The 22,593-nt window shown below is 41.1% G+C and overlaps 2 protein-coding genes across 2 annotated transcripts; both read left to right on the forward strand.

The window, feature by feature from the left end:
• Positions 1-182: 182 nt before the first annotated feature.
• Positions 183-8,515, forward strand: LOC310926451 (vitellogenin-2-like; the record flags this gene model as incomplete). Its single annotated transcript, XM_083888579.1, has 34 exons — positions 183-222; positions 515-535; positions 728-879; positions 984-1,235; positions 1,317-1,478; positions 1,576-1,724; positions 1,810-1,960; positions 2,068-2,225; positions 2,309-2,474; positions 2,560-2,685; positions 2,768-2,986; positions 3,080-3,297; positions 3,386-3,483; positions 3,564-3,688; positions 3,812-3,913; positions 3,995-4,114; positions 4,215-4,401; positions 4,500-4,593; positions 4,684-4,869; positions 4,959-5,097; positions 5,176-5,392; positions 5,475-5,779; positions 5,868-5,912; positions 6,007-6,075; positions 6,157-6,363; positions 6,483-6,625; positions 6,714-6,852; positions 6,948-7,077; positions 7,181-7,364; positions 7,484-7,578; positions 7,682-7,776; positions 7,852-8,017; positions 8,149-8,310; positions 8,403-8,515. 34 exons carry the CDS (start codon positions 183-185, stop codon positions 8,513-8,515), a joined length of 4,935 nt encoding a protein of 1,644 aa, XP_083744705.1.
• Positions 8,516-10,417: 1,902 nt separating this feature from the next.
• LOC310925805 (vitellogenin-2-like) lies at positions 10,418-19,471 on the forward strand (the record flags this gene model as incomplete). Its single annotated transcript, XM_083887823.1, has 34 exons — positions 10,418-10,457; positions 10,745-10,765; positions 10,958-11,109; positions 11,214-11,465; positions 11,547-11,708; positions 11,806-11,954; positions 12,040-12,190; positions 12,286-12,443; positions 12,527-12,692; positions 12,778-12,903; positions 12,986-13,204; positions 13,298-13,515; positions 13,604-13,701; positions 13,782-13,906; positions 14,767-14,868; positions 14,950-15,069; positions 15,170-15,356; positions 15,455-15,548; positions 15,639-15,824; positions 15,914-16,052; positions 16,131-16,347; positions 16,430-16,734; positions 16,823-16,867; positions 16,962-17,030; positions 17,112-17,318; positions 17,438-17,580; positions 17,669-17,807; positions 17,903-18,032; positions 18,136-18,319; positions 18,439-18,533; positions 18,638-18,732; positions 18,808-18,973; positions 19,105-19,266; positions 19,359-19,471. 34 exons carry the CDS (start codon positions 10,418-10,420, stop codon positions 19,469-19,471), a joined length of 4,935 nt encoding a protein of 1,644 aa, XP_083743949.1.
• Between the last annotated feature and the right edge of the window lie 3,122 nt (positions 19,472-22,593).

The following is a 22,593-nucleotide window of genomic DNA, read 5'->3' on the forward strand; positions in this document are numbered from 1 at the left end:
ACGCACGCACGCACACACACACACGCACACTGTTTGTCTAACCTACATGGTCAGGGCATGATAACTTGGCAACTTCAGGAACAGAAGTTAAGAGCTAATATTTAGCTAATGATGCTGAGACACACAGAGAAAATAGGCTTTAAAAGGCAGCTTTTGGTGACAGTCAGTCACATCTGTCAGCCATGAGAGTGTTCGTGCTAGCTCTCACTGTTGCCCTTGCAGGTGAGGCAGGATTTTTTTTCTTTTCTTTTTTAAAATGACTATTATTATTTATTTATTTATTTTTTAACAACTATTAATTTCTATACTGGTATTATATTATAATAAAATAATAATTTAAGGCCAAGGCAATATTTTGCTTACATTGTGAACTTTTTTGCTATTCAATTTTATTTACGGTCTTAAATGCAGGAAGAAAACATTTTAACTTGGAAATAACTGTTTAACTTGACTTTTAAAAAATCGGCTGCTTTTATATTTTACCGTGCTTGTGCTCTGTGTCTTGTTTTTTCAGCGGGGTACCAGGTCAGTTTAGGTAAGTTTGATAACATTTAAAAAATATAAATTAATTCAACAATGTTTAAAAAAAACAATTCTGTCAATCCTCGTTAAATACCAATATAAATGAAGTGTGATAACTGTTTTTTATTATTATTATTACCTATTGTGATGTTCTTTCAAATAAATTCCAATCAGTCATGATATTTCAATTTCAATATTACTGCAGCCCCAGAATTTGCTCTTGGAAAGACCTACGTGTACAAATATGAAGCAGTTCTTATGGGTGGCCTGCCTGAAGAGGGCCTGGCACGGACTGGACTGAAAATCCGCAGCAAAGTTTTGATCAATCCAGCAGCTGCTGACACCTTTGTGCTGAAGGTAATGACCAATTATACATATTATTCTACTTTTTAGTGATAAATGAAATGACTGGTTTGTCCTCTGACTAGATGTCATTAAAATTGTCACTCTTTTCCTTGCAGCTTTTAGACCCTGAACTCTTTGAGTACAGTGGCATCTGGCCCAAAGATGATTTCATTCCTGCCACCAAGCTCACCTCAGCCCTGGCTGCTCAGCTCTTGACACCCATCAAGTTTGAGTATTCTAACGGTGTTGTTGGTAGGGTGTTTGCACCGGCTGGCATCTCTGCTACTGTCCTAAACATCTACAGGGGAATCATTAATATCTTGCAGCTGAACATCAAGAAGACTCAGAATGTTTATGAACTGCAAGAGGTATGAATTACTTTTTCATACAGTTCCACCCACACCAACAAACAACACAAGACTTAAACTTTTGACTTCTGTGTGAACTAGCCTGGAGTCCAGGGTGTGTGCAAGACCCACTATGTCATCAGTGAGGACGCAAAGGCTGAACGCATTCATCTGACCAAGACCAAGGACATGGACAATTGTCGGGAGAGGATCCTTAAGGACATTGGCTTGGCTTACACCAAGAAATGCATTGAGTGTGAAGCTGTAAGTTGTTTTTTTCCTGTGACACAACTTGTCCACAGATACATTTCACTCCTGTAATGTTAATGTGATTATTTTGTGGGTTTGGATGTCAATGCAGACCGGAAAGTCCCTGAAGGGAGCCGCTGCCTTTAACTACGTCATGAAGCCACTGCCCGCAGGTGCTCTGATCTTGGAGGCAACTGCAACTGAGCTGATTCAGTTCTCTCCTTTTAACATCTTGAGTGGTGCTGCCCAGATGGAAGCTAAGTATGTAACCACAATTAAAAGCCCAAAAGATGAATTTGCAGTTTTACTGAGTAGAGTTTAATTCCGTGGTCATGTACCTTCATAGGCAAACCCTAATCTTCTTGGAGATTTTGAAGACCCCAGTGGAGCCCATCCAAGCCGAATATCTTCACCGTGGATCCCTGCAGTACGAGTTTGGCAGTGAGCTTCTGCAGAATCCTATCCAGCTTCTGAGGATTAGCAATGCTGAGGCTCAGGTATTTCAGGCAATGCTCCTTCTTCTTGACATATTTCTGTGAATCTGTCCTGTAGCAACATCATGTTGAATAAATAAGATTGAAGTAAACATTCAATCTTATTTTAGATTGTTGAGGTCCTGAACCACTTGGTGACCTACAACGTGGCCAAAGTCCATGAAGATGCCCCTCTGAAGTTCCTCGAGCTCATACAGCTGCTGCGTGTGGCCAAATTTGAGAGTATTGAAGCTCTCTGGAATCAGTTCAAAGCGAGACCTGACCACAGGTAACAGCAACTTTCATTCAGGGAAGAGCCATGAAACAAAAATGTAATGGATAATATGATAATGCAGAGCTTGTCTTTCTTAGACACTGGATCCTCGATGCTGTCCCCGCTATTGGTAATCATGCTGCTCTGAGGTTCATCAAGGAAAAGTTCCTGGCTGATGAGCTGACTATTGCTGAAGCTGCTCAAGCTCTGCTAGCATCAGTGCACATGGTGACAGCTGACCTGGAATCCATCAAGCTTGCTGAGGCAAGTACATTTTAGGACTGATCTTTGTGTTTTCAGTGATGTGAGAATACAGATAAGTAATCAGTTATTTTTCATCCCTCCACAGGGTCTGTTAATGAACCGCAAGATCCAAGAAAACCCAGTCCTGCGTGAGATTGTCATGCTCGGCTATGGCACTCTGGTTGCCAAATACTGTGTTGAGAATCCATCTTGCTCAGCTGAACTTGTGCGGGTATGTGTCATTCAAAGGTGTTTGATGTAGCTTAACTTCAGTTCTATCATCAATAACACGACGAATGCTGTTTCTACAACAGCCCATCCATGAGCTTGCTGTCGAGGCTCTCGCCAAAAGTAATATCGAGGAGCTCACTGTCGCTTTGAAAGTCCTGGGTAATGCTGGACATCATTCAAGCCTTAAGCCAATCATGAAGTTCCTGCCTGGTTTTGGAAGTGCTGCTGCTAATCTGCCACTCAGAGTTCACATTGATGCAGTTTTGGCCCTGAGGAACATTGCAAAGAAAGAGCCCAAGATGGTGAGACCAGAATTTCTGACTCCTTAACCCAATAAAAAAACAAGACATACCTTGGTATGTACAGTGTTGAAAACAACCATATTTCTGAATTAGATCCAGGAAACGGCTGTTCAGATGTTCATGGACAATGCTCTCCACCCAGAGCTTCGTATGGTTGCTGCTATTGTGTTGTTTGAGACAAAGCTTCCCATGGGTCTGGTGACCGTCCTTGCTGATGCCCTCTTGAAAGAGAAAAACCTGCAGATTGCCAGTTTTGTCTACTCTTACATGAAGGCCATGACCAAGAACACTGCTCCTGATTTTGCTTCAGTGTAAGAACCAAAATTGTAGCAATGTTTGCATTCATTAATTTACCTATTTCCACCCACAGTCGTAATCATTGTAGTGTTGTCCTTTCAGTGCTGCAGCCTGCAATGTTGCTGTCAAGATCCTCAGTCCCAAATTTGACAGACTTAGCTCCAGCTTCAGCAGAGCTTTCTATGTCGATGCCTACCATAGTAAGTGAATAATAATAATGGAGAATCAGAGATTTCATTTTCAGGCATGTGGCTTGATGATTCTTGTCTCCTCCATGTAGATCCCTGGATGGTTGGTGCTGCTGCCACTGCCTTCTACATTAATGACGCTGCAACTGTTTTACCAAGAGCAGTTGTAGCCAAAGCTCGCACCTACTTCGCTGGAGCTTACGCTGATGTTCTTGAGGTATGACAATCATGTTAAAACAACTAAGAGGAGGAAATGTAGCCAACTGACAATCTGCGTACCTATGAGACAAAATATATTTTGGTGTTCACCTGCCCCTTAAATGCTTTATTCCTTTAACAGGTTGGAGTAAGAACTGAGGGCGTTCAGGAGGCCCTTCTGAAAATCAAGGAGGTTCCACATAATGCTGAAAGGATCACCAAGATGAAACAAGTTCTGAAGGCTGTAGGTTCAAGGGATCATTCTACGACTTGTTTTTGTCTGTAAAAGCTGCACATGTTAATTTTATTTGTATTTTTCTTATAGCTGTCTGAGTGGAGGGCTCATCCTAATAGCCAGCCCTTGGCCTCTGTGAATGTGAAATTCTTTGGACAGGAAATTGCATTCGCCAATGTTGACAAAGCCATTGTTGATCAGATTATTGAGGTACAGCATCTCTTAATCTTTAAATACTGTATGACCACTAAGTTAAAATTTTACCCTGAAATGAAAACCAGATGTCTCATGAGATATTTTGTGTTTACAGCTGGCCAGCGGACCTTCTGTGAACACTTATGGCAGGATGGCTCTGGATGCTCTACTGTCTGGTTTCTCACTGCATTATGCTAAACCACTGCTGCTTGCTGAGGTCCGTCGCATCATTCCCACTGCTGCTGGTCTGCCCATGGAGCTGAGTTTCTACACTGCTGCTGTGGCTGCTGCTTCTGTGGAAAGTAAGTCCCACTTGTCTGACTGGAACTGAAAACACAGATTAATACAAACACACTAAATGACATATTGATTTCGAATGACAATGTGTTGCTTTTCATAGTCCATGCCACTGTGACACCACCACTGCCTCAGAATTTCCATGCTACCCAGCTTTTGAAGTCTGACATCAGCCTCAGGGCTGCCATTGCTCCAAGGTAAGCTTGCTGTGATTCACTTGATTGAGCTCATTGTCATCTTTACTACTGTTTAACAGAAAAACACATCTACCATTCTGTCTCTTGCAGCGTTTCCATTCACTCCTATGCAGTTATGGGTGTGAATACTGCTTTTATCCAAGCTTCCCTGATGACAAGAGCCAGAGTTCACACCATTGTTCCTGCAAAGATGGAAGCAAGAGTTGACATGATCAAGGGCAACTTCAAGCTGCAGCTCCTGCCTGTTCAGGGCATTGATAAGATCGCATCGGCAATGTATACATGTCTCCTTCTCATGCACTAAAATGTATCTTGCATTTTTAAAAAGTACGTTTATTAAAACTGACGTTTCCATTTTCCAACAGTGTCGAGACTTTTGCTGTTGCAAGAAATGTGGAAGACCTTGCAGCTGCCAAGTTCACACCAATAATTCCAGCTGAGGCTGCACTTCCGATTTCAAGGCAAACCCCGTCAAAATTAGCATCCTCAGTGGCTGATGACATGGTGAGTTTGACAGCCTTTACCAACAGAAATTCTCCAATGTTCAAAAGTGTGATCTGACTGATGTTGTGGTTTTTACAGCCACTATCATCTGAGATCCTTTCTGATGACCTGCCAATAAAACGTGTCAACAGAATGAAACTGCCCGTGGCCTTTGAGAAAAAAATGTGTGCTGCAATCGAAGTCTTTGGAATAAAGGCATGCACTGAGATTGAATCTCGTAATGCTGCATTCATCAGAGATAGTCCACTCTATGCAATCATTGGAAAGCACGCTGTCATGGTTGAAGTGTCTCCAGGCAAGTGAAATGACATTTAATTATTGAGAAGAGTAACAAGTTAAGTCAAGTTGAAAGTAATTTACAATTAATTTGATTGCAGTTGCTGGACCAGTCATTGAGAGGATTGAAATTGAGATTCAGGTTGGAGACAAAGCAGCAGAAAAGATCCTCAAAGTGATTAGTGTCACTGAGGAAGTGGAAATTCTTGAGGACAAGAATGTCCTGATGAAACTTAAGAAAATCTTGGTTCCGGGTTTGAAGAACAGGACAGCAGTTTATTCAAGCTCAAGTAGCTCCAGTTCAAGCGTCTCCTCCTCTGCATCATCCAAGTCTTCAAGTTACTCCAGCAGTTCTTCAAGAAGTCATTCATCATCTAGCAGCCGCAGGTCTAGCATTCAGTCCAAGGTTAGATACAACTTCACCTCTGACAAGTAAAAACAATGAAATTCAAAATCTATGTGCTGGAATTAATCTACAAATGTTTGTATTGCAGCAGAAACAGCATGACATAAAGTTCCAAAAGAACCACATCCACCAGGTAACTACTGGAATGTACTTTAATGAGCATGATGAAGCCACACCATGTGCAGTGTTAAATAAGCAGTTTAAATAAATGATTTCTTTTTGTGCAGCATTCCATCTCATCTGCCATGGTCAACGGCAAGAGCAGTGCTCGCAGCTTTGAAGCCATTTACAATAAGGCACGTAATTAGATCAAGCCATTTAAAGTCACGGGAAAATAATAAAAACTAACTTACATCAATTCTGTTTTACACTTTCAGGCCAAGTATCTCGCTAACACTGTCACTCCTACTGTGACTGTTCTCATCCGTGCTGTGAGGGCTGACCACAAGGTGCAGGGATACCAGATCGCAGCTTACCTCGACAGATCCACCGCCAGGCTGCAGATCATTCTTGCCAACCTGGCTGAGAATGATCACTTTAGAATCTGTGCTGATGGCGTCTTGCTGAGCAACAACAAACTGATGGTGAAAACATTTTGATTTTTATCACAAGAATTTAATTGGCAATAATAACACAATTTGTGTAACCCTGTTTGTGTGTATCTGTGAGAGAGAAATGTATCTTTGCTTTAAATTTCCTCTAGGCCAAGCTTGCCTGGGGAATTGAGTGCAAGCAATACCAGACTGAGATCACAGCTGAAACTGGTCTTGTGAATCAAATGCCTGCATTCCGCCTGAAGCTGACCTGGGACAAACTCCCAAGGGAAATGCAGCCCTATGCAAAAGAGTAATGGCATTAAATAATACATGTTCATATCACAATATGTATAATTAAATGAAAAAACAACTAACCATAACCTTGTCTGTGTATCTAGCTTCTCTGAGTACATTTCCCGTGTTGCTCGTGAAATGGGAATGAACCTGGCCAAGGTCAAAAATATCCGCAATCAAATCAAACTGACTGTGGCTCTTGATACTGAGAGAAGTCTGAATTTGGTGCTGAAGACACCAAGGGTACATTTTTACTATCAATCATAGCACATAACAATCTCCATATGTAATCTTGTCACTTATCCTTTATATGTACTTTATGTTTGAAACTAATATAGAGGACCATTTCCAAACTTGGAGTCCGTCTTCCTATTCTTCTGCCCATTGGAAACTCTACTGCTGAGCTGCAAGTATACCAGGACAACTGGGCTGACAAGATCATGCACTTGCTCACCAAGGCTCATGCAGGTGAAAGCATTCAAAAAGAATAAGTTTAGCATTTTCCGTAGCTAAATAGTTAGACTGATCTGTACCTGTAACTCACTTGCTTCGGTTGTCCTTCCCACCCCAGCTGAGTGCTCCCTGGTCAAAGACACACTGATCACATTCAACAACAGGAAACTGAAGAATGAGATGCCTCACTCCTGCTACCAGGTGTTGGCTCAGGATTGCACGAATGAGCTCAAATTCATAGTTCTGCTGAAGAGGGACCAAATGCAGCAACAGAACCAGATCATCCTGAAAATTGCAAACATGTACGTGTTTCTATCTAAATTATACAAATTGTCCAAAAACAAACATCAATTTCGAAGTCTGTGAAATCAGAATACAACAAAAGTAAATCTTATATATAATCCCATGTTTCTTTTAACAGTGATGTGGACATGTATCCAAAGAACAATGCTATCGCTTTGATGGTTAATGGAGTGGAGGTCCCCATCAGAAACTTACCATACCATCATCCCGAAGGTTGTTTTTAAAATTTGTTATTACATTATTCAGTTTGTTTGAACTTTACAAACTAGGCATAGATTCTGAACTATATATTTATACCTATTTGCATGCATTTTAGGCAAACTTCAGATCCTCCAGAGAGAAGATGGCATCACTCTCCATGCTCCGAGCCTTGGTCTTCAGGAGGTCTTCTTCAGTCTAAACATACTGAAGGTAATGCAAGAAAATTGACTTGAGTGACTTTTCTAGAATTTCCACATATACTGAACTGCTTAAGTTTTTCTTCAGATTAAAGTTGTGGACTGGATGAGGGGTCAGACTTGCGGAATGTGTGGAAATGCTGACGGGGAAGTCAGACAGGAGTACCGCACTCCTAACCAACGCCAAACCAAGAATGCAGTCAGTTACGCTCACTCTTGGGTTCTGCCAGGAAAGAGCTGCCGCGAAGCCTCTGGTAATTCTTTCAGTTCCAATGTCACTTTTCCTTTTAAGAAACTTTCTCACACATAGACCTGGACAGAATGGTTTTTAAGGATGGATTTTAGATCTGGACTACAATCTTTGAACTTAGCAATTATTTTCCAGAGTGTTACATGAAGCTTGAATCAGTAAAGCTGGAGAAGCAAATGATCCTCCATGGTCAGGAGTCCAAATGCTACTCTGTAGAGCCTGTACTTCGTTGTCTGCCTGGCTGCATGCCAGTGAGGACCACTACTGTCAATGTTGGCTTCCACTGCGTTCCAGCTGGTGAGTCAGCAAGAAATCACCACTAGTTCACTAAACTAACTCTTAGTACAGATACCTTTGGCTTAACTGCTTGACTGTGTCCACTGTTACAGATTCAAACATGAACCGCTCTGAAGGTCTGAGCAACATCTTTGAGAAGAGCATTGACCTCCAGGAAACAGCAGAGGCTCATCTGGCCTGTCGCTGCACCGCTCATTGCGCTTAATCTCACTGCCTTCCGGGATGACAAGTTTAATGTTGTGTTTTTGTGGAAGTATTCTTGACATGTACATTAAAATAAACAATTCAATCACATGAAACATTTGTCATCTAATCATTCATTCATATTTGTTTTTATGTTATATGTGATAATGACGCCTACCTCTTGAAAAAATATTTAACCAACAAGTGTGTCTCATCAACATTAGAATGCATAAAAACCAGGGTACAGTGCTTGCCACTACACAGCTGTGTGGCACCATAACAAAAGTATTCTTCCTGAAATCTTTGGTTGGAAAGGCACTTCACTCTTAACTATTAAGACAGGAAACACAGCTTGAATCGTTTTATCTGGTCCATTTTCAGTATAGACTCTCATGTCCTGATTTTCTCCTTTTGAAATATTGCTTTTTATGAGATTATTTCTCCTATTAAATTCCAATATGAAAACAGGAGAAATGGAATATGGTTTAAAGATCCAGGGCAGATGTGATCTATGTCTTAGTGATCTCGCAACACCCCACCATCAGGTGTTTGGTTTATTTTTAGCAGCAGAATCCACTTCTGAAACTTTTTGTGAGTATTTGTTGGCATTTTCAGTCATACGTCAAGTGTTTGTAGCCATCTCGCTTGGTTAGTGCTATGTTACTGTTGTGCTTCTTCCTTGTCTTCAACAATCTTGACATTCAATATTCAGGATTCAAAAATCTCACCCAGGTTTAGGGTTGGGCATCAAGTATCTATTGGAACCGGGACTTTAAGATATTAAGATAATTGAAACAGTCAAAGAAACGATCAAAGCTGTGACCCAGTAAAATTAACGTTTCAAAGGGATTTAAAAGAGGATTGGCAGCTTACCAGCCAGATATCCTCAGACAGGTTGCTCCAAACAGTAGGAGTCAGGACAGAAAATACCTGGTCCGTCTTTGTCCTCGGCTTGGATTGGGGGACTTTTAAAAGGCTGGATGAGGACAGGTCAAATATGCTTTTGGGGTAAGACTTAAAAGTCATCATTCAATTTTTAAATCAGTTCTAAAAGAATTGGGAGCCGATGAAGGGAAGCTAAACAGTAATGCTGCTGCATTTTGAACCATTTGTTTAAATGTTCTGTTGTGGTAGACAAAAAATACAACGCATTGCAGTCATTCAGGCAGGAGTAGGTAAAAGCATTAATATCATTTCCAGTAGTTTTCTTGTAAGCATTTTAGTTATTTGTGCAAGTTTTATGATTTGGAGGTATATACAGTATGTTTATCTTACATGCTTGTCCGTAATGTAAAGAATTACTCCAAAATTGTTCATGTTGAATGATATGGTGTGAAATATGAGGGTCTGATTTATTTGGGTCAATAATGATGACCTTGGTCAACATTTAGTAAGTAAGTTTTGGGCCATCCAATTGACTTACACAGTTTTTGAGTGCCCTAATGACAAAAAGATTATTTTTGGTTAAAAGAAAGGAAAAGTTGAGTGTCATCGGCATAAAAATCAGTATTGTATCTTTTATATTGAAAACAGGAGGGGTCCGAGAACTGACCTCTGGGGAACAATAGCACGACCCTGGCTTCTTTTTTTTTCTTCTTTTTAAAAATAAATGGAGTGGAACCGAAACTGATATGACTGCTATTTCCTATGTGTTATGAAAAAGGTCTATAATGGCAGGTTTATCCATTAAATGCTTGAGCATTACATACACAGATATAAAGGAACATGTTGCCAATATCACTGATATTTTGTTTGTATCTGTTTTCATCACTGTTTGTCAAACCTGCATGGTCAGGGCATGATAACTTGACAACTTCAAGCACAGAAGTTAAGAGTTAATATTTAGCTACTGTTAGATTGTTTGATGAGCACAGCAAAAATTGGCTTTAAAAGGCAGCATCTGGAGGCGATCGGTCCACTAGCCATGAGGGTGTTTGTGCTAGCTCTTACACTGGCCCTTGCAGGTGAGGCAGGGACTGAAAACAAAATTGGCTAAATTTAACTATTTATTTCTACAATAATTGATATTTGATATACACTGATATTGTAATAGCTATTAATGTGCAAGACAAGATTTCGCTTGCATTGTTGAGACTGCCTGTGCACATGAAAGAGTTCTACTATTTAATATTTTCTGTCTTGTCACCAACAATTCCTTCAGAAATCATTTTAATTCAGATATAGCTGTTATTTGTCCTTTACAAATAGACCTGTTGTATATTCTATTGTGACTCTATGTCTTATTTTTTAGCGGGGTACCAGGTCAGTTTTGGTAAGTTTGGTTTAAATGTATGTTTTACCAAACATAAGAAAACATATTTGTTTCTGTTTATCCTTGTTAAAGTGCAAAGAGTTTATGTGTGATATATATGTGTATATATATATATATGTATATATATTTGGACTCTTTTGATGTTATTTCAAATGAATTCCCATCAGTCATGATTTTTCAATATTACTGCAGCCCCAGAATTTGCTCTTGGAAAGACCTACGTGTACAAATATGAAGCAGTTCTTATGGGTGGCCTGCCTGAAGAGGGCCTGGCACGGACTGGACTGAAAATCCTCAGTAAAGTTTGGATCAATCCAGCAGCTGCTGACACCTTTGTGCTGAAGGTAATGACCAATTATACATATTATTCTACTTTTTAGTGATAAATGAAATGACTGGTTTGTCCTCTGATCAGATGTCATTGAAACTGTCACTATTTTCCTTGCAGCTTTTAGACCCTGAACTCTTTGAGTACAGTGGCATCTGGCCCAAAGATGATTTCATTCCTGCCACCAAGCTCACCTCAGCCCTGGCTGCTCAGCTCTTGACACCCATCAAGTTTGAGTATTCTAACGGTGTTGTTGGTAGGGTGTTTGCACCGGCTGGCATCTCTGCTACTGTCCTAAACATCTACAGGGGAATCATTAATATCTTGCAGCTGAACATCAAGAAGACTCAGAATGTTTATGAACTGCAAGAGGTATGAATTACTTTTTCATACAGTTCTACCCACACCAACAAACAACACAAGACTTAAACTTTTGACTTCTGTGTGAACTAGCCTGGAGTCCAGGGTGTGTGCAAGACCCACTATGTCATCAGTGAGGACGCAAAGGCTGAACGCATTCATCTGACCAAGACCAAGGACCTGAACCATTGTCAGGAGAGAATCCTTAAGGACATTGGCTTGGCTTACACCAAGAAATGCATTGAGTGTGAAGCTGTAAGTTGTTTTTTTCCTGTGACACAACTTGTCCACAGATACATTTCACTCCTGTAATGTTAATGTGATTATTTTGTGGGTTTGGATGTCAATGCAGAGAGGAAAGTCCCTGAAGGGAGCCGCTGCCTTTAACTACGTCATGAAGCCACTGCCCGCAGGTGCTCTGATCTTGGAGGCAACTGCAACTGAGCTGATTCAGTTCTCTCCTTTTAACATCTTGAGTGGTGCTGCCCAGATGGAAGCTAAGTATGTAACCACAATTAAAAGCCCAAAAGATGAATTTGCAGTTTTACTGGGTAGAGTTTAATTCCGTGGTTATGTGCCTTCATAGGCAAACCCTAATCTTCTTGGAGATTTTGAAGACCCCAGTGGAGCCCATCCAAGCCGATTATCTTCACCGTGGATCCCTGCAGTACGAGTTTGGCAGTGAGCTTCTGCAGAATCCTATCCAGCTTCTGAGGATTAGCAATGCTGAGGCTCAGGTACTTCAGGCAATGCTCCTTCTTCTTGACATATTTCTGTGAATCTATCCTGTAGCAACATCATGGATGGAAGTAAACATTCAATCTGGTTTTAGATTGTTGAGGTCCTGAACCACTTGGTGACCTACAACGTGGCCAAAGTCCATGAAGATGCCCCTCTGAAGTTCCTCGAGCTCATCCAGCTGCTGCGTGTGGCCAAATTTGAGAGTATTGAAGCTCTCTGGAATCAGTTCAAAGCGAGACCTGACCACAGGTAACAGCAAATTTCATTCAGGGAAGAGCCATGAAACAAAAATGTAATGGATAATATGATAATGCAGAGCTTGTCTTTCTTAGACACTGGATCCTCGATGCTGTCCCTGCTATTGGTAATCATGCTGCTCTGATGTTCATCAAGGAAAAGTTCCTGGCTGATGAGCTGACTATTGCTGAAGCTGCTCAAGCTCTGCTAGCATCAGTGCACATGGTGACAGCTGACCTGGAATCCATCAAGCTTGCTGAGGCAAGTACATTTTAGGACTGATCTTTGTGTTTTCAGTGATGTGAGAATACAGATAAGTAATCAGTTATTTTTCATCCCTCCACAGGGTCTGTTAATGAACAGCAAGATCCAAGAAAACCCAGTCCTGCGTGAGATTGTCATGCTCGGCTATGGCACTCTGGTTGCCAAATACTGTGTTGAGAATCCATCTTGCTCAGCTGAACTTGTGCGGGTATGTGTCATTCAAAGGTGTTTGATGTAGCTTAAGTTCAGTTCTATCATCAATAACACTACAAATGCTGTTTCTACAACAGCCCATCCATGAGCTTGCTGTCGAGGCTCTCGCCAAACGTAATATCGAGGAGCTCACTGTCGCTTTGAAAGTCCTGGGTAATGCTGGACATCATTCAAGCCTTAAGCCAATCATGAAGTTCCTGCCTGGTTTTGGAAGTGCTGCTGCTAATCTGCCACTCAGAGTTCACATTGATGCAGTTTTGGCCCTGAGGAACATTGCAAAGAAAGAGCCCAAGATGGTGAGACCAGAATTTCTGACTCCTTAACCCAATAAAAAAACAAGACATACCTTGGTATGTACAGTGTTGAAAACAACCATCTTTCTGAATTAGATCCAGGAAATGGCTGTTCAGATGTTCATGGACAATTCTCTCCACCCAGAGCTTCGTATGGTTGCTGCTATTGTGTTGTTTGAGACAAAGCTTCCCATGGGTCTGGTGACCGTCCTCGCTGATGCCCTCTTGAAAGAGAAAAATCTGCAGATTGCCAGTTTTGTCTACTCTTACATGAAGGCCATGACCAAGAACACTGCTCCTGATTTTGCTTCAGTGTAAGAACCAAAATTGTAGCAATGTTGGCATTTATTAATTTACCTGTTTCCACCCACAGTCGTAATCATTGTAGTGTTGTCCTTTCAGTGCTGCAGCCTGCAATGTTGCTGTCAAGATCCTCAGTCCCAAATTTGACAGACTTAGCTACAGCTTCAGCAGAGCTTTCTATGTTGATGCCTACCATAGTAAGTGAATAATAATAATGGAGAATCAGAGATTTCATTTTCAGGCAAGTGGCTTGATGATTCTTCTCTCCTCCATGTAGATCCCTGGATGGTTGGTGCTGCTGCCACTGCCTTCTACATTAATGACGCTGCAACTGTTTTACCAAGAGCAGTTGTAGCCAAAGCTCGCACCTACTTCGCTGGAGCTTACGCTGATGTTCTTGAGGTATGACAATCATATTAAAGCGGAACTAGACAGGAAGTTCCTATTATCGCTGTTTTTTTTGGTGTGTATCTGCGTCATTACCTTGTTTATGAAGCCTGACGGTTCGAAACAAACAGTTCAGCCATTGCTGAGAACGTTGTGTTTTATTGTAATCTCGGGGCTCAACGAGATCACTGAAAATCCCGTACAAGTTACGTAAGCAGCGGTTCTCCTGAACAACCGATCGCCCTGCTCCGGGCGGTAGTCCGGGCACATCCGGTTGCGTACATTGAACCGCAGAAGAAGAATAACGTCCGTTGTGGAGGTGTTTCACGAGCAACAGTGTCTTCTGACTCTGGGTCTGACTCCGGTTTAAAGTCATAAAGGGACTGCGGCGGGGAGTCGTGACGAAGCTATTTTTAAACACTGTTAAAACAATGTTTTGATAATGAGTAGCAATGCATCCACCGCTCCAGAGAGGGAGCTGCGCTTCTGAGAGCTGACGTGATAGATTACGTCACTTCCAGATACCTGGCCAATCACAACACAGGTGGGAAGGCTCTACGCTGGCTGGCCAATCACAACACACTCTGTCTTCTCGGGCGAGATTTATGGCTGAAATAGCGCGACTGACAAGCGCTTCGAAAAGGAAAGATTTCAATCGGCTCGTTTACATCAACTAGGAGGATTTTGACCATAAAAACAACTTAATATATGTAAGTAGACCTCCATAACTCACATATATGTGCAACAGGACCACTCTATGTGACCTTTAAAACAACTAAGAGGAGGAAATGTAGCCAACTGACAACCTGCGTACCTATGAGACAAAATATATTTTGGTGTTCACCTGCCCCTTAAATGCTTTATTCCTTTAACAGGTTGGAGTAAGAACTGAGGGCGTTCAGGAGGCCCTTCTGAAAATCAAGGAGGTTCCCCATAATGCTGAAAGGATCACCAAGATGAAACAAGTTCTGAAGGCTGTAGGTTCAAGGGATCATTCTACGACTTGTTTTTGTCTGTAAAAGCTGCACATGTTAATTTTATTTGTATTTTTCTTATAGCTGTCTGAGTGGAGGGCTCATCCTAATAGCCAGCCCTTGGCCTCTGTGAATGTGAAATTCTTTGGACAGGAAATTGCATTCGCCAATGTTGACAAAGCCATTGTTGATCAGATTATTGAGGTACAGCATCTCTTAATCTTTAAATACTGTATGACCACTAAGTTAAAATTTTACCCTTAAATGAAAACCAGATCTCTCATGAGATATTTTGTGTTTACAGCTGGCCAGCGGACCTTCTGTGAACACTTATGGCAGGATGGCTCTGGATGCTCTACTGTCTGGTTTCTCACTGCATTATGCTAAACCACTGCTGCTTGCTGAGGTCCGTCGCATCATTCCCACTGCTGCTGGTCTGCCCATGGAGCTGAGTTTCTACACTGCTGCTGTGGCTGCTGCTTCTGTGGAAAGTAAGTCCCACTTGTCTGACTGGAACTGAAAACACTGATAAATACAAACACACTAAATGACATATTGATTTCGAATGACAATGTGTTGCTTTTCATAGTCCATGCCACTGTGACACCACCACTGCCTCAGAATTTCCATGCTACCCAGCTTTTGAAGTCTGACATCAGCCTCAGGGCTGCCATTGCTCCAAGGTAAGCTTGCTGTGATTCACTTGATTGAGCTCATTGTCATCTGTACTACTGTTTAACAGAAAAACACATCTACCATTCTGTCTCTTGCAGCGTCTCCATTCACTCCTATGCAGTTATGGGTGTGAATACTGCTTTTATCCAAGCTTCCCTGATGACAAGAGCCAGAGTTCACACCATTGTTCCTGCAAAGATGGAAGCAAGAGTTGACATGATCAAGGGCAACTTCAAGCTGCAGCTCCTGCCTGTTCAGGGCATTGATAAGATCGCATCGGCAATGTATACATGTCTCCTTCTCATGCACTAAAATGTATCTTGCATTTTTAAAAAGTACGTTTATTAAAACTGACGTTTCCATTTTCCAACAGTGTCGAGACTTTTGCTGTTGCAAGAAATGTGGAAGACCTTGCAGCTGCCAAGTTCACACCAATAATTCCAGCTGAGGCTGCGCTTCCGATTTCAAGGCAAACCCCATCAAAATTAGCATCCTCAGTGGCTGATGACATGGTGAGTTTGACAGCCTTTACCAACAGAAATTCTCCAATGTTCAAAAGTGTGATCTGACTGATGTTGTGGTTTTTACAGCCACTATCATCTGAGCTCCTTTCTGATGACCTGCCAATAAAACGTGTCAACAGACTGAAACTGCCCGTGGCCTTTGAGAAAAAAATGTGTGCTGCAATCGAAGTCTTTGGAATAAAGGCATGCACTGAGATTGAATCTCGTAATGCTGCATTCATCAGAGATAGTCCACTCTATGCAATCATTGGAAAGCACGCTGTCATGGTTGAAGTGTCTCCAGGCAAGTGAAATGACGTTTAATTATTGAGAAGAGTAACAAGTTAAGTCAAGTTGAAAGTAATTTACAATTAATTTGATTGCAGTTGCTGGACCAGTCATTGAGAGGATTGAAATTGAGATTCAGGTTGGAGACAAAGCAGCAGAAAAGATCCTCAAAGTGATTAGTATCACTGAGGAAGTGGAAATTCTTGAGGACAAGAATGTCCTGATGAAACTTAAGAAAATCTTGGTTCCGGGTTTGAAGAACAGGACAGCAGTTTATTCAAGCTCAAGTAGCTCCAGTTCAAGCGTCTCCTCCTCTGCATCATCCAAGTCTTCAAGTTACTCCAGCAGTTCTTCAAGAAGTCATTCATCATCTAGCAGCCGCAGGTCTAGCATTCAGTCCAAGGTGAGATACAACTTCACCTCTGACAAGTAAAAACAATGAAATTCAAAATCTATGTGCTGGAATTAATCTACAAATTTTTGTATTGCAGCAGGAACAGCATGACATAAAGTTCCAAAAGAACCACATCCACCAGGTAACTACTGGAATGTACTTTAATTAGCATGATAAAGCCACACCATGTGCAGTGTTAAATAAGCAGTTTAAATAAATGATTTCTTTTTGTGCAGCATTCCATCTCATCTGCCATGGTCAACGGCAAGAGCAGTGCTCGCAGCTTTGAAGCCATTTACAATAAGGCACGTAATTAGATCAAGCCATTTAAAGTCTCGGGAAAATAATAAAAACTAACTTACATCAATTCTGTTTTACACTTTCAGGCCAAGTATCTCGCTAACACTGTCACTCCTACTGTGACTGTTCTCATCCGTGCTGTGAGGGCTGACCACAAGGTGCAGGGATACCAGATCGCAGCTTACCTCGACAGATCCACCGCCAGGCTGCAGATCATTCTTGCCAACCTGGCTGAGAATGATCACTTTAGAATCTGTGCTGATGGCGTCTTGCTGAGCAACAACAAACTGATGGTGAAAACATTTTGATTTTTATCACAAGAATTGAATTGGCAATAATAACACAATTTGTGTAACCCTGTTTGTGTGTATGTGTGAGAGAGAAATGTATCTTTGCTTTAAATTTCCTCTAGGCCAAGCTTGCCTGGGGAATTGAGTGCAAGCAATACCAGACTGAGATCACAGCTGAAACTGGTCTTGTGAATCAAATGCCTGCATTCCGCCTGAAGCTGACCTGGGACAAACTCCCAAGGGAAATGCAGCCCTATGCAAAAGAGTAATGTCATTAAATAATACATGTTCATATCACAATATGTATCTTTAAATGAAAAGACAACTAACCATAACCTTGTCTGTGTATCTAGCTTCTCTGAGTACATTTCCCGTGTTGCTCGTGAAATGGGAATGAACCTGGCCAAGGTCAAAAATATCCGCAATCAAATCAAACTGACTGTGGCTGTTGATACTGAGAGAAGTCTGAATTTGGTGCTGAAGACACCAAGGGTACATTTTTACTATCAATCATAGCACATAACAATCTCCATATGTAATCTTGTCACTTATCCTTTATATGTACTTTATGTTTGAAACTAATATAGAGGACCATTTCCAAACTTGGAGTCCGTCTTCCTATTCTTCTGCCCATTGGAAACTCTACTGCTGAGCTGCAAGTATACCAGGACAACTGGGCTGACAAGATCATGCACTTGCTCACCAAGGCTCATGCAGGTGAAAGCATTCAAAAAGAATAAGTTTATCATTTTCCGTAGCTAAATAGTTAGACTGATCTGTACCTGTAACTCACTTGCTTCGGTTGTCCTTCCCACCCCAGCTGAGTGCTCCCTGGTCAAAGACACACTGATCACATTCAACAACAGGAAACTGAAGAATGAGATGCCTCACTCCTGCTACCAGGTGTTGGCTCAGGATTGCACGAATGAGCTCAAATTCATAGTTCTGCTGAAGAGGGACCAAATGCAGCAACAGAACCAGATCATCCTGAAAATTGCAAACATGTACGTGTTTCTATCTAAATTATACAAATTGTCCAAAAACAAACATCAATTTCGAAGTCTGTGAAATCAGAATACAACAAAAGTAAATCTTATATATAATCCCATGTTTCTTTTAACAGTGATGTGGACATGTATCCAAAGAACAATGCTATCGCTTTGATGGTTAATGGAGTGGAGGTCCCCATCAGCAACTTACCATACCATCATCCCGAAGGTTGTTTTTTAATTTTTTTTATTACATTATTCAGTTTGTTTGAACTTAACAAACTAGGCATAGATTCTGAACTATATATTTATACTTATTTGCATGCATTTTAGGCAAACTTCAGATCCTCCAGAGAGAAGATGGCATCACTCTCCATGCTCCGAGCCTTGGTCTTCAGGAGGTCTTCTTCAGTCTAAACATACTGAAGGTAATGCAAGAAAATTGACTTGAGTGACTTTTCTAGAATTTCCACATATACTGAACTGCTTAAGTTTTTCTTCAGATTAAAGTTGTGGACTGGATGAGGGGTCAGACTTGCGGAATGTGTGGAAATGCTGACGGGGAAGTCAGACAGGAGTACCGCACTCCTAACCAACGCCAAACCAAGAATGCAGTCAGTTACGCTCACTCTTGGGTTCTGCCAGGAAAGAGCTGCCGCGAAGCCTCTGGTAATTCTTTCAGTTCCAATGTCACTTTTCCTTTTAAGAAACTTTCTCACACATAGACCTGGACAGAATGGTTTTTAAGGATGGATTTTAGATCTGGACTACAATCTTTGAACTTAGCAATTATTTTCCAGAGTGTTACATGAAGCTTGAATCAGTAAAGCTGGAGAAGCAAATGATCCTCCATGGTCAGGAGTCCAAATGCTACTCTGTAGAGCCTGTACTTCGTTGTCTGCCTGGCTGCATGCCAGTGAGGACCACTACTGTCAATGTTGGCTTCCACTGCGTTCCAGCTGGTGAGTCAGCAAGAAATCACCACTAGTTCACTAAACTAACTCTTAGTACAGATACCTTTGGCTAAACTGCTTGACTGTGTCCACTGTTACAGATTCAAACATGAACCGCTCTGAAGGTCTGAGCAACATCTTTGAGAAGAGCATTGACCTCCAGGAAACAGCAGAGGCTCATCTGGCCTGTCGCTGCACCGCTCATTGCGCTTAATCTCACTGCCTTCCGGGATGACAAGTTTAATGTTGTGTTTTTGAGGAAGTATTCTTCAATAAAATAAACAATTAAAACACATGAAACACTTGTCATCTGAATTGTGTTAGCAATGCAACTGAAACCTTTATACTAAGACATCATTCATCCAGAAATGCATTTTTATGTTGTAGTGACGAATAACTATGGAGAACCACCGGGTAAGACAATGCTACAGTCAGTGGCGTGCACAGACATTTTTGGGGGGCAGGTGCTCAGTGAAAAATAAGGGCACTTAAAGCGGCATGTAGAACTGACGGCTGCCTTATTATAGCAGTGTGAGATTTAAAAAATAAATAAACATTACAGGCACATGTTGAACGTAATTACATATTTATTTATTGTGAGCGTGACGACTCTCTAAAGCAGCATCCTCCTTGGTGCCATGTCTTGCTGCAATTGAAAATAGACCAACAATATGAATAAGACTCTTTGGTTATATTTCAACAAAGCACAGGGCTACTGTTTCTGTTTGTCATTTAGCAAATACATTTATAATAATAATAATTATAAGTGTTAATTATGTAGCCTAATGTAAACCTATACAATAGCCTACTAAATATTCACCTTAAAGGGACACTATGTAGTATTTATGGGTTTATATAACCCAAAATCCACTTGTTTATACATATTATGTGCTCCTGCATTGTCTAGTCGATGTATAATAGTTTTTGTTTCATTTTCGTAGTGTTTCAAAAAGTCATGTAAAATAACACGGTCGCGGGCCGCGGTTGCATAGCCACTGTTAGCAGCGAGACGCCATGTTTCTACCGGAGCCTGTAAGGACAAACGCGAGAGAACAAAACAAGCGTCTCTTTACCTGTAGCGGAAGTCCCGCCTCCTCTCTCTCCGCTTCGTCTGCTACGGCCGTGGTAGCTCGCCCTCTCCCTCACCTCACGAACCTCATCTGCTGACACGGAGAAAGACGACGAGGATGACATTTGACCGGCTGCGGATACAGTAGCGCTCAGGGAAGGGAGGGGGTGAGCAGAGCAGCAGGTCTTTGTTGTAAATTTCAGCCTCTCCTCTAGATGGCACTATAAACTACTTACTTCACCTTTAAGTACGTATACTGATAGATTCACATGCTGTAGGATACCAATGACAAACTCTAGCGGTAGTCATCATCACGTCATATCTATTATTGATTTTGGGTAGCGTCTAGCTTGTTAAGCAGGTGAGCAGTCGACTAATTTATGCCCAGCTGTGTGGCGTTGAGAGAGGCTATTTCACAGCAGAGACAAACAAATGCAAGTTATAGCTTGGCAACTGAGGCTTAGGGGGCAAACAACACACTCGACTCGATTCATTTATGTGTTACCTGGCTGGTGGGCAGGAGAGGAGGTGTGCGCGTGCTGCAGGCTGTGCACTGTCGCCGCCTCCGTTTGTGTCCGCTCTGCGCGTTCACGTTGACAGAAGTGTGTGCGGGTGTGGTGGGGGGTGGAGGGAATATTAAATGGGGCATTATTATCACATGCTTTTAATCGACGAGCACTTATAGATGATCATGTTAGCATGGACCACAAAAAAAAACAAAAAACGAACTTTCAAAAGGGCACTTGCTTGGTCCTGAGGGCAAAGGTCAGGTGCACCACCTTGTGTCTACCTGTGCACGCCACTCGCTAAAGTGCATAAAAAAATCTACTTTAGCAATCCTGAATCTACAAAATACTGATCCTCCTTAGTCTTATTGAATTAATACACAACTTCAATATCTTCCTGAAATTATTTTAGCAAGAATTTACTTAACTATAATATCAGAAAACACAGTCTTGTCTATTGTAATTCCTTTGTTTGGTTAAATCTGAGTTCAGAATTTTATGTCCTGTGTTTTGTGTGTCTTCTGAAATAATGAAAACTTATAGCTTGGTTCTTAGTATTCAAACAATAAGATACAGCCTACAGAGAATTAGCCCAATATGATGTGTAACAATAACACGTTTCACATTTTCGTGATTAAATAAATGATATAATAATTAGTGCACTCATATGATTATCTTGTATTCGGACCATGCTTTGCATTCTCTTCGAGTACTCCGGCTTCCCCCCATTTCCCCCAAAACACGCAGAATGTATGACTTTGACACTGCTGCTAGGCTAGGATAACCACTGTATCTTAGCATACATGTAGCACAGTGTGAATTGGTGAGAATGTCGCAATAAGACTGGAGCCCTTTTTTGTTCTCCCTCTCCTATATGGGCCATTCTACCGAATTCCTGCAAAGTCCAGAGTTGGAAACACATTTTTAAAAGTTGTTTTTTCCAAAAGCCTTGTCCATACATATATTGTACCATATTTCTATGGTACATATCGAGTAAAGGCGCAGAATTTCATATATTAATGTCTGCCTGTTCTTGAAATGTTTTTCCGCTCCTGAAATGTGTCACTACCGTAACACAGCAGCACACTGCAATAAAAAAACAATATATTAATCTGTTAATTCTGTGTCCATAAAGAAGAATAATTTTTGTCATTTTCAACAACAGGTTTTACAACTAAATCAATTAAAATTATTTTTATTTATGTATTTATTTATTTATTATTATTATTTTAAGACTCATCAAAATGTAAATGCAATATTTTTTTGTAAAATGAATTACACTGATCATAGAGATCTCAGAGTTAATTAGTTATTACATTAAATGTACATTTAACCAATAGTTATAAAATGTTATTTAATTACTCAATTCTTATTTTATTTTACAAAACACTCAGTGTTACGGTCGTGACCACAGTATTTTGTTTGCAAGGTTGTATTATATCCCCTCATCCTTATTGCTTAAAGGTGCCATATGTAAGAATGTGGCCACAAACGGTTACTACATTCAAATTGAAAATACCGAGGTCTTTTAGGTTTCGTTTTCTGACGTAACTGGCAACCCGTGGTTGCTCGGCAGCTGAGACTCTACTGACTGCAATGATTGGTAGACAGCTGTAGGTGGCGCCACATGCCAAAAGTCTGCAAAATATTTTTTTTTAATGCAAATATTTTGGCTGTACTGTTGTTGTTGGTGAGTTCAGTTTGTTATATGGACATTATTCCTGAGTCTCTGTGACATATTAGGTGGATTTTATGGCCAGT

The sequence above is a fragment of the Microchirus variegatus genome, assembly GCF_963457635.1.
Source record: "Microchirus variegatus genome assembly, chromosome: 4".
Classification (NCBI taxonomy): Eukaryota; Metazoa; Chordata; class Actinopteri; order Pleuronectiformes; family Soleidae; genus Microchirus; species Microchirus variegatus.